Genomic DNA, 12,500 nt, shown 5'->3' with positions numbered 1-12,500 from the left:
ATCTTCCACCTACCATCTCTCCCACCCTTCCACCTACCCATCTTCCATCCTCGTTTTCTTCCACCCTTCCCCTTCCTCCCCTTCCTCCCCCTCCCCCTTTCCCCTCATTCTCCCAGGCTCCGGAGGTCATGAGCATCGACAACTGGTTTCCTTGGATATTTGCCTACTGGTGTTAATGAACTTATTTGGAATGGACGTGTGTTGGTTCAAAAACTATTAGCGGATTGGCGAATGCTGTCAATATTTACTGTTGATTTTATTTATTTATTTTTCTCTCGCTTTTCAGTTTTTGTTTGGCTAGGTTTTCTTTCTCTGTCTCTCTCTCTCTCTCTCTCTCTCTCTCTCTCTCTCTCTCTCTCTCTCTCTCTCTCTCTCTCTCTCTCTCTCTCTCTCTCTCTCTCTCTCTCTCTCTCTCTCTCTCTCTCTCTCTCTCTCTCTCTCTCTCTCTCTCTCTCTCTCTCTCTCTCTCTCTCGTTCTCAGTACGAGTATCTACATATATATGACTGTGTGACAGTATATGGCTGTATATATTTGTATCTGCTCCTCAAGAAAGAAGTAATTAATCTCCCCCCGCCCCCCCCCCCTTCTCTCTCTCTTCCATCTCTCTCTCTCTCTCTCTCTCTCTCTCTCTCTCTCTCTATCTCTCTCCCTCCCTCCCTCTCTCTCTCTCTCTCTCTCTCTCTCTCTCTCTCTCTCTCTCTCTCTCTCTCTCTCTCTTTCTTTCTTTCTCTCTCACTTTCTTCCACCCCTCTCTCTCTCTCTCTCTCTCTCTCTCTCTCTCTCTCTCTCTCTCTCTCTCTCTCTCTCTCTCTCTCTCTCTCTCTCTCTCTCTCTTTCTCTCTCTCTCTTTCTCTCTCTCTCTCTCTCTCTCTCTATCTCTCTCTCCCTCCCTCCCTCTCTCTCTCTCTCTCTCTCTCTCTCTCTCTCTCTCTCTCTCTCTCTCTCTCTCTCTCTCTCTCTCTCTCTCTCTTTCTTTCTTTCTCTCTCACTTTCTTCCACCTCTCTCTCTCTCTCTCTCTCTCTCTCTCTCTCTCTCTCTCTCTCTCTCTCTCTCTCTCTCTCTCTCTCTCTCTCTCTCTCTCTCTCTCTCTTTCTCTCTCTCTCTCTCAGAAAGGAAATTTAGAAATTACTAACAGAATTCTAGAAAGTTAAGAGAAACGTCACACACACAGAAAAGTAGTAGACACATCACCAACGGATAGACGAACAAGCCCAAGGTGCTTATGTAAAGAGACGGAACGATGGACTCATTTCTCGATATCTCTTTTCTCTGAAGTTTATCGAAAGAAAGAGTAGACCGAGAAAGCGCCAAAGAGAGAAAGGGAAGGGAGTGAGGGAGTGGAGGAAGAGGAGTAAGAGAGCAAAGGAAGGGGAGTGAGGGAGTGAGGGAGTGGAGGAAGAGGAGTGAGGGAGCGAGGGAAGGGGAGTGAGGGAGCGAGGGAAGGGGGGGTGAGGGAGCGAGGGAAGAGGAGTGAGGGAGCGAGGGAAGGGGAGTGAGGGAGCGAGGGAAGGGGGGTGAGGGAGTGGAGGAAGAAGGAGTGAGGGAGCGACGGATGAAGAATGGGGGAGCGAGGGAAGAGGAGTGAGGGAGTGGAAGAAGAGGAGTGAGGGAGCGAGGGAAGAGGAATAAGGGAGCGAGGGAAGGGGGTGAGGGAGTGGAGGAAGAGGAGTGAGGGAGTTGAGCAAGAAGGAGTGAGGGAGCGATGTAAAGGGAGTGAGGGAGCGAGGGAAGGTTAGTGAGGGAGCGAGGGAAAGCGAGTGAGGGAGTGGGAGCGAGTTAAAAGAAAGAACACGAAGGGAGACGCAGTGCCAGACTAGTGCCAAAGGGTTAATTTAGAAGCTTATTTTCTACGTTGTCTTTCCGCCGCTGGTCAAACGCCCGAGAGTAAGAGGATTGGGAAAGGACAGAGGGAGGGAGGGAGTGAGAGGGAAAAAGAGAAAGAGAGGTGAAGGAAGAGAGTGAGAAAATAAAAAGAAAGGGAGAGAGAAGAGAGGAAGATAGAGAGACAGAGGTCAAGAAAGAGAGGGAGGGAAGGAGGGAGGGAAGGAGGGAGGGAGGAAGAAAAAGAGAAAGAGAAAGAATTAGAGGAAAGGCAGGAGGGAGAGAGAGAGAGACGAGGAAGAAGATGGGAATGGAAGATGAAGAGAGAGAGAGAGAGAGAAAGAAAGAGAGAAAGGGTGGGTGGAAGATAGAGGGGAGAAGAGAAAGGAAAAGAAAGAGAAAAGGAGTGGGAGAAATATGGAGAAAAGAGAGAGAAAAGAAAGAAAGAAAGGGAGGGAGATGGAGAGAGAGAGAAAGAAAGGAAAAGGTGGGAAAAGATAGAGGAATAGAGGGAAAAAAGAAAGAATGAAGGAAAAAAGATAGATGAAGGGTTAAATAAGAAAGGAAGGGAGTACAAGAGATGGATAGATAGTAGTAGATAGATATATGGATAGACTGACAGATAGATAGGTATATATATATATCGCGTACATACACACATCTATTTATATATAGAGATAGATAGATTGATAGATAGATAGATAGATAGATAGATAGATAGAGAGAGAGAGAGAGAGAGAGAGAGAGAGAGAGAGAGAGATAGATAGATAGAGAGAGAGAGAGAGAGAGAAAGAGAGAGAGAGAAAGACACACACACACACACACACACACACACACACACACACACACACACACACACACACACACACACACACACAACCCCCACCCCCTCCCCCACCCTGCCCACACCCTTACCAAAATACACTACAAGAACCTAATTTCAGACCCCCCTCCCCCCCTCCCCTACCCACCTGCCTCACCACCCTCATGTCTATCTTCATGTCGATTAAGTGTACGTTACACCTCCTGAGCAACGTGGGACCTTGGTTGCCACACACTCCACGAACTAGTAATTTGCATGTCTGTTTTTTTTATCATATTTGTCTGTTTATTTATTGTTAGTTGTGTGTAATCTGGTTTTAGATTTTTTGAGCATATTGGATGTTTTATTTCTTATTATTTATTATTGTTATATTTTTTTTAATGGGAGAGTCGGTTGGGCGGGGGGAGAGGGGGGGGGGGTATTTGCTTGTTCTTTGTTCTGTGTCTCTCTTGAGATGTTGTTTGCTTATTTTGAGTATTTTGTTTGTTTTTCTTTCCTGTTCTTATGTATGTATCTTTTTTATTTTTTGTATGGTTTGTCTAGATTTTTTTGTCAACTGCTTTTTCTCTATCTATATCATAATTATTTGTTTCTTTTGTGTCTTTCTCCTTCTTGGCTTATTTTGTTTCCTTTTATTTTCTTTGATATATATATTTTTGTTCCTTTTTAATCTTCTTCCTTGTTTTGTATTCGTGGTTCTATCTCCTTTTTTTCTTTCTTTTTTTTCTCGCTTGTTTTATCAGCCTTTTTTTACTTCTTTGTGCGTCAGTTTCTATATTTATCCAAATCTCTGTTTTGTCTATTTTCGTAATCTCTCTTGTCTCACTTTTTTCCCCCTCTCTCTTTAACCCAATCTTCGTCCACCTTGGTAATGGCATTTTCAGCACCATTGTCTAAAGAAAGTTACTACGTTATGGACGGCAACTGTTTACGAAAATAAGAAAAAAAACATTTTGAAAAAGAAACTTTTGACTTTTGAATTATCTCTTCTCTTTTCTTTGAGGGAGATTGTGCTTTCTGTTTTCTTACTCATTTTATGGTCATTGTTTATTTATCTATTTACATATATATATATATATATATTATAAATTAACATAGACGAACTCTCACCATCTATAAAATTCAAATCAACCTAACCCAAAACAACAACAACAAAAATAGGACTCAAATCCAGGACCACAAGACCACCCGAGACAACCTCGCTAGCACCCTCCCGGCGCCCGAGTGTTCCTCAGGCTAACGGGAGCCACACTTTTCCCGCCCTATCCAGCTGCCGTGCTTATCCTCCTGTCCCCCTCCTCCCCTCCTAGCCTCTTCCTCGCCTCCCGCCCTCGTCGACACGTGCAGGATGCCCGTCTTCAGAGGAGATAAATGCAACAATAACATTATCAGTTATGGTGGTTATCTATCTGCGGGAAGGAGTGGTTGTCTTTGGGCCCTGTGCCTGTCTCTTTCTCTGTCTGTCTGTTTCTTTCACCGTCTGTCTGTCTGACTCCTGTTTATGTTTTTTTTTTAAATCTCTTTCTTTGTCTGTCTGCCTTCTATCTATATTATTTGTGTCTGTGTGTGTGTGTGTGTGCGTATATATACACATATATGTATATATTATATATATCATATGTGTGTGTATTATATATATATATATATATATATATATGAGGAGGGAAAGAGATGGATAGGCAGATAGACATACGCACATTTACTTCTATACAGTATCTACATGTACGTACATATTAGACAGTTGCTCAGACAAACATCCACGATATTTTTGTCGTATCCTTGCCACTCGCTGTCACTTCAACTTACCCATCATTGTATGACCATATACCCGCCGCAATCAAAGAGAATAAAAAGTCAGGTAACATATCTTTTGTCCACTTTATTTATTCATAAATTACAATTAAGACTAGAGGCTAAATACTTATGCTTTGAATTAGGTACTAAAAAGTCCAACACTCGGGATATCGACACGCAGACTTATCAACATATAAAGGTCTAACTAAGTACATGACGGTGCCCTATTGACGTCCTGCTGTTATGTATATGAAAAAAGGGAAGTGGTATCGTATTTTGCAAAAGAAAAAACAGATATCTGGATTTTGTTAACGGTGATAACAGTGATATGATTATATTATAAAAGTGATGGTAATACTATTCATATAAAAATGTTATTAATGAGAGTTATAATATCAATAACAAGAACAGTAATAATATAAATTTGCGCATATATTTGATTTTAAAAAATACAATAAACTCTTGATAATATTGTAAGGTATTAGTTGGATAACGTTTTCATTTCCTTTTCAGTATAAAGACACTGACACATCTATACAAGAGGAAACATTATATAAAACATACTCCTCATATACTGAATCATAACTTAATACAAGGAAAGGTTTGCTAAGAAAAGAAAGGTAAATATTCAGAAATGATAAAAAAAAAAAAAAATCAAATGTTTAAAAAGAGGGGCATAATTCGGATCTTGTGAAAAGAGGGAATAGTTACAATACAAAAGACATTTTAATTTTTGCAAAATTAGGACATTCAACATACTAGGCTCAGTGTTCACGTATTAATAATATTTACACTCACATTTACACGTAAAAAAAATGAAGCTGTTGTATAAAAGATTTTTTTATCATATTTTTTTTTTTTTTATAATGTTTTATATATTTTTTTTGTATTCATTTTATTTTTTTTTTATTGAAGTGTATGTAAGAGAAGACATTTTGTGTAGACGTGTGTTTCGAGATGAAGAAAAAGGGGGTAGAGGAAACGTTCAGAATAAAAATACAAAGTCTTACACTATAAGAATTAAACAAGGCACTTCCTCCCGGCTCTCTCACATACACACAACTCCGATTCGTAACTACACTTACCTCCCGATCTGGTTTTGTATGTACACTTTTTCAGCGTTTAGTTTTAACCCAAACGGCGGCACGTATGGCAAGAACACATGCCATGTCCACTGTAATACAAATTGATTTATTGTATTTAAACATAGATGGCTCTACAAGTGCTTAGTCACCAATGATTATTCCTACCCATCTCACCTACTTTTTTCCTCGACTTTCGGAAAAATTGTTTTGCATTATTTCATTTTCTTAAATATCGAGATTTTGATAACAATTTAATAATCATAACATCAACAACAATAATAACAGTATCGATATCAATTGCATTTATGAAGAAAAACACCAAAAAAACGCCAATTCAAGGAATGGGGAAATCAGGATCGGTCACTAGAGCCCACTGATAGACTCCTTGCCGGCTGAGCACATGTGGAGCCATCTGTATGTAACAAAATTCACAGAAAAAAATACAGGGGACAGGACATAAATCCGGGGCGGTTGGGTTGTCTAATACCAATACACATGGGCTATCTTCTGCGTCTGTCTGTTTATATATACAATAGGTGGTGATGTATGCACTCCCAACACGATCTTTTTTCTTTCTTTTTTTTAAATGTCTATAACCAGCGATTCCAAAAAAGAAAGTCTCAAAAAAGTATAGGCCTACTGGTTGTAATTTCCCGTTTCTTTAGAGTTTTCGAGTGATTCTCTGTTACTTGATCATCTGACCTTTTGCGGAAAAAAATCTTTACCCTCTGACCACGAACTCATAAATGGAAAATATTTATTACAACTGGCATACCCTTTTGCAAACTTTAGGAATCCCTGTTCTATATACATACGCGTCTGGTACATTTACATATCTGGTATACTTGTATACTTGTGAAAAAAATCAATATGAACTACACTACGTTTAAAATAAGTGAACAGAGCTGGAACAGAAACCGCGCGAGAATAATAAGTAAAAATAACTTGTAATATTGAGATGTTTTTTTTTTTTTTTTTGTAATTCTCACGGGGTTAACTGTCGCTGAGATATGTATAATAATCTAATCTATCATATAATGATAATTCTAAAATGGAATTTTTTAGTAAAAAAAAAGGCGCTTGTGACTCCTCCTTCTCAAAAAAAAAGAAAGAAAAAAAAAAGAATAAAAAAAGAAAATACAGAAAAACGCGCGGTGAGATCTGTTAGGAAAAATGCCTAACCTGAATACAGAAGTAGATAAATGCTGAAAGGAAGACAAGTCGAAGAGAGAAAGACAACTAAAAATAAGACAAAAGAAGAGAGAAAGAAAGAAAACCGAAGAAGCGAAGAGCGAACAGAGCAAGGGCGTGTTCAAAAAGAAGCGAAGGAAGCGTGTGGTGTGTGTGGCAGTGTGTACAGCGTCCCCATCACACCCTGGACACCTTGAAGCGTCCAGGACCGCCGGCAGACACCTCCCGGAAGGCCGTCGATTCCTCCCAGCTGGCGTGCTTCCCGCTGCGGGCGAGGGCGTCTGTCGACACCTCCCACTGGGTGGAGATGACCGCCCCCGAGGAGTCTCTGGTCTCCCAAACGCGCGTCGGAGGCGAGGTGATGCAGGAGGAGGAGGAGGAGCCAAGACCTAGTCACCATTCTTCCTCGCGGTTGATCTTGGTGACGTGGTGGTCGTCCTTCGGCTGGTCGCGCGTCTGCTTCTCCTCGGCGGCCATCTGGCGGCGGCGCGCGCAACTGTGCACCGCCAGGATCAGCACTCTGTGGGCACGAGACGTTAGTTATATGAGATGTAGAAATAATTGGGTTGTGGGATATTGTGGTTAAAGATTTATAAAACCATTAACGCGTAAAACAAAAGCTACAAGAACATTAACTAGTAAGTAATGATGCTGACGAAATACTATCGGCCAAGAAAACAATAGCTCCTGGCCTCCCCTTACCCCCCCCCAAAAAAAAAAAAAAAAAACGAAAGATAATAAAAACAGTTGCCATGGTTATGTCTATAAATAACCCGGCATGCGCAGAAAATCGGCATAACATCAAAGCACGCAATTTTAATAGAAACAAACCCTAACGTAGGATTCACAGCTGAGGCGTAACATTCGAAAACAAAATTCCTTTTCCTGAATGCACTCGTGACTAGCAACTTGGTAAAACTTTGCTATTTTTATTCCCAAAGTTACTTTTTTTTCGTAGATGGCATCCACTTTTTTCGGGAATGTCCAAGAAAGTTTTATTGGCCATTAACGGAGTAATGACAATTTATCTTACCTCAGTAACCAATACTTTCGAATTTATTTTTCTCTCTCCTTTATCCGGTTTCATTCATCGTTATTAAGCATGAAACTTCAATATTCGTGTTCTTGTTAAAGAAATCAACATCATAAATACTTGTTATCATATAGAAAAAACACAGCACACACGCACGCACGCACGCACACACACACACACACACACACACACACACACACACACACACACACACACACACACACACACACACACACACACACACACACACACACACACACACACACACACACACACATACACACACTAATAAAAAAACGTACGGAGTTTTTTATATTCATTACATTAGTCAAGGTGAACAATTTCGCAACGAAGACGATAATGCTTGAAAATTGAGCCGATTACGCTACTTTGGACCACAAACCATGTGCTTTAGATTACGATCATTGTTTCAGAATTCTTGGCCACGGAAAGTTTCATTAAGGAAACGAGTGAAACAGGAAAAGAGAGTAATTAAAATCGCTAATTTAGATTGAATAGAACTCCTTGGAGATAATCAAATGGATATTCGATCGCTTTATAAAAGAAGATACAAAATGTTGCATTGTGAGTGTATATGTTGCAGTGGAAGTGTATATGTTGCATTCTGAGTGTATATGTTGCATGGTGAGTGTATATGCTGCATGGTGAATGCATATGTTGCATGGTGAATATTTGGAGGTATCAATATAGGAAATTTGATATGACTACGTACTATCTGTTCCTCTTTCTCTGTTTCTGTCTCTCTATCTGTGTGTTTTTCTCTTTGCCTGTCTATCTGTTAGTCTATCTACCCATTTGTCTGTCTTTCTATCTATCTGTCTGTCTCTCTGTCTATCTGTTTGTTTGTCTGTCTGTCTGTGTGTCTGTTAGTCTGTCTGTCTGTCTCTATCTCTGTCTCTGTCTGTTTCTATCTCTGTCTCTGTCTGTCTGTCTCTGTCTCTCTCTCACTCACTCAACGAGGACTTAAGTACAGTGATAAGTGAAAAGAGAAAGAAAGAAAGAAAGAAAAACCAAGCCAAGAGTGAAAACAGGACAAACTTCCAAAATAAACTTCATACTCACTCTCTCCCTTTTCCCTTTTCTTCCCTTTTCCCTCCCCATCTCTCTCTCTCTTTTTCCTTATTCTCCCCCCTCCTTCCCCTCCCCCTCTATCCCTCTTTCCTCTTTCCTCTTTCCTCCCCCCTCCCCCCTTTCATCGTAATAATAAAAAAATATTTGCAGGCATGTTACCGGAAGTGAGTCGTGCAAATAGTGATATAACAGCCTGTTTTTTTTTTTTTTTTTTTCCCTTTTTGTTTATTTGATTTCATTTATTCATTTTTTTTTGGTACTTTTGGTTTGCACTTTCATTCTTTTCTTATTATCATTATCCGTTTCTTCCTATTATAGACAATGATATATAATAATAATAATGATGTCCATGATAATGATGATAATAGCACTAATGATATTGATGATAATAATTATCATTATCATTACTGCTTTCGTGATCTTGATGATAATGCTGATAACGACGATGATGCTTATTATTATTACCATTATATCAACAATAATAATGACAATGATAATAATAATAATAATAATAATAATAATAGTATTATATTAGTAATAATAGTAATAATAATAGTATTATATAAGTAATAATAGTAACAATAATAGTATTATATTAGTAATAATAGTAATAATAATAGGTATGATAATAATAAAAAATAATGATAATGATTATAATACTTATTTTTTACATTATACCTACTATTTTTATATTCTCACATACAAGTCAAAAACAAAACCGAAATAACTAAATATATTTAAAAAAAGAGAAAAGAGATGAAAACGAGAGAGAAAAATAGGTAAAACAAACAAACAAAGAAAAAACTCAGGGAAAGAAGCTGCCCACGTGTTAATAGATGGGAAGGTTCATCGAGACGTGGGAAATTGGTCCTTCTGGCGCGCATCGGTAAGGGTTATTTTCCAATTCGTTCTACACACTTTCCTGTCAGCTGATCGCGGGTATATTGGGTGATGATAGTGTTACGAAGCAAGGAAAAAAAAAGCGTAAAAGAAAAGAGAGAGAGAAAGAAAAAAAAAAAGCGAAAAGAAAGAAATTGGGAGAGATGAGACTTATAAAAGTAAATGGGAAAAAATTGGGAGGATCTTAAAACAACAAAAAAAAGCTCTTCTCTTTCTAATTATCTATGTGTATGTTTTAATTTCTTACTTTTAAAAAGTCTTGCGTTCTCTCTCTCCATTTTTTTGTCTCTCTTTATCATCACATTTTCGTCGTTTCTCTCATATATATTTCTTGCTCTCTTGCTCTCTGTCTCTCTCTCTCTCTCTCTCTCTGTCTCTCTCTCTCTCTCTCTCTCTCTCTCTCTCTCTCTCTCTCTCTCTCTCTCTCTCTCTCTCTCTCTCTCTCTCTCTCTCTCTCTCTCTCTCTTTCTCTTTCTCTTTCTCTCTCTCACTCTCTCTCTCTTCTGTCTATCAGCTTTCAAAACAGTTGATGTTTATGACTAAAGCTTCATTTATGCTTTTGAGGTCAGACATGTGTATACTTACTATTCATTTTTCAGCTGTGTGCGCGTGAGTAAGTAAGAATACACATGTACACATGGCACACACACACACGCTTACACAAACATGCACACAAGCACATACCCCCCCCCCCTCCCTCCCGCTACACGCATACATACACGCGCGTACACACACACACACACACACACACACACACACACACACACACACACACACACACACACACACACACACTCCCCACACACTCCCCACACACTCACCACATATCACATAACATCTTTGGCATATAAGCACGCATTAACCCTGTTTTCGTTACAACACGTACCACTTTTTCCCGTTTGTTATTACTGTTTCTTTTTTGTTTTGAAAGGCACGATAGGCCACAAAGAATGAGTGAGGGGAGGTCTGACCCCTCACTTCCGTTGGTGGTTAATCAGCTGTTACGTCAACTCTGGACGCGTTCCCCTCCCTCTTTCTTCATCTCCCCCTCCCTCCCCTTTTCCCTCCTCTTAAATCTCCCTTATCCCTCTTCCTTCCTTTCCCTGACCCCCCCCCCCCAGCTTTTCTCTATTCTTCTCATCCTTGTCCATCTCCTCACCACCCTCCTCTGCAGTAATCTCAGTTTAACTTTTCTCCCTCCTTCATCCGTCTCCCTTGCTCCTTTTAGTTTCCCTTATTCCTTTCCCTTCCTATTTCCCCATCCCCCTCTTTATTCGCTTTTCTCTTCTCCCTCTATTTTTTTTCCTTCCTTACGGTCTCCCTTTCTTTCTTCTTTTCCCTATTCTGCCCATCCTCTTCTTCCCTCTTCCCATCACCTTTTCCTTACTTCTTCCCCTCATTTTTTCCTTCCCTTTCCACCATCATCCCTCCCCTCTCACCCCCTTCGCCCTCTCCACTTCCGTCCTTCCCTTTCCTCTCCCTCTATTTCCTTTCTCCCTCTCCGCCTACTCTCCCCCCTACCTCATCCCGTCCCGAGGATAGAGAAAAACACTTTCAACCTTATCGCCATACGTCATTAAGGTCCCATTTTTATGGCACTATTCTTTCATCACAATATGTCAGACAGTTCCGGTCAAGACTTCTCTCACCCCTTCCCCCCCTTTTTCCCCTTAAAATTTATGACCTGACCTGACCATGTGTGACCGCCTTCGCCTGACCTTCTGTGACACATGTCTGCCCTCCCCTTCCTCAATCAGCTCTCTCGATCTTATTTTCTTTCCCTCTTTCCCTCTTCTTGTACCATCTTCCTCTCCCTTCCTCTAAACCAGCATTTGGCCATAATTCATGTACAGATAGATTTGTATCATCTTTTTCTCGGTTACCATTTCTAAATCATTTTTGAAAAGAAACTTTTAACTTTATTTGTATGTATTGACTTTTGTATGTTATATTATCTTTATTCATATACGTATTAATTCTTTTATTATATATGTATACATTGTAGGGATCAAACGGACTGACAGACATACATGCACGCACGAAGACTTACACATACCACATATATTATATCCACACACACACGCGCATACATATTACAAACATACACACACATACATATAAATAGACACGTTATTTTATAGACATACATTGTCCAATACTGCCATACACATTTCCGAATATATACAGTACAAATCCACACAGATGTGATAGTGCTGAAATCGTCAATCATGAAAAAATTGAACAGTTGTATTGATAATAAATGATTTTGCAGTGATGGAGTACCTAAACCGAATCATTAATAAACGTGACAAGAGGCGGAAAGATAAAAAAATGAAATGAAAAAAATGCAATGGCAATATTGGTAGTGATGGCTGTAATGATAATGGTATTGATGATGATAACGGCCATGGTGATACGACCACTACTACTACTAAGGATAATGATATTAATGATAATAATAGTAATAGCAATGGTAATAATAGTAATAGCAATGGTAATAATAGTAATAGCAATGATAATAATAGTAATAGCAATGGTAATAATAGTAATAGCAATGATAATAGTAATAGCAATGATAATAATAACAATAAAATCATAATAATAATAACTGATGAAAATCATAATGATAATAACTGATGAAAATCATAATGATAATAACTGATGAAAATTATAATAACAACCAATAATAATAACACTGATACTAATAACATAATACCAGATAACGGAAATCGATGATTAAAAAGAAAATTAAAAATAGC

General features: G+C 39.2%; 1 protein-coding gene across 1 annotated transcript in view; it reads right to left on the bottom strand.

Moving 5' to 3' along the window:
* Positions 1-6,064: 6,064 nt before the first annotated feature.
* LOC125043601 overlaps positions 6,065-12,500 on the bottom strand; it is a 15,587-nt gene continuing 9,151 nt past the window's right edge. The window contains exon 2 of the mRNA XM_047639832.1: positions 6,065-7,236. Within this exon, the coding sequence (XP_047495788.1) occupies positions 7,110-7,236 (127 nt within the window). The 3' untranslated portion in view covers positions 6,065-7,109. The remainder of the gene's footprint in view (positions 7,237-12,500) is intronic.

Source organism: Penaeus chinensis, chromosome 34, assembly GCF_019202785.1.
Source record: "Penaeus chinensis breed Huanghai No. 1 chromosome 34, ASM1920278v2, whole genome shotgun sequence".
Taxonomy (NCBI): domain Eukaryota; kingdom Metazoa; phylum Arthropoda; class Malacostraca; order Decapoda; family Penaeidae; genus Penaeus; species Penaeus chinensis.
The sequence above is the reverse complement of the archived record's forward strand: the minus strand, read 5'-3'. Positions and strand labels throughout refer to the sequence as shown.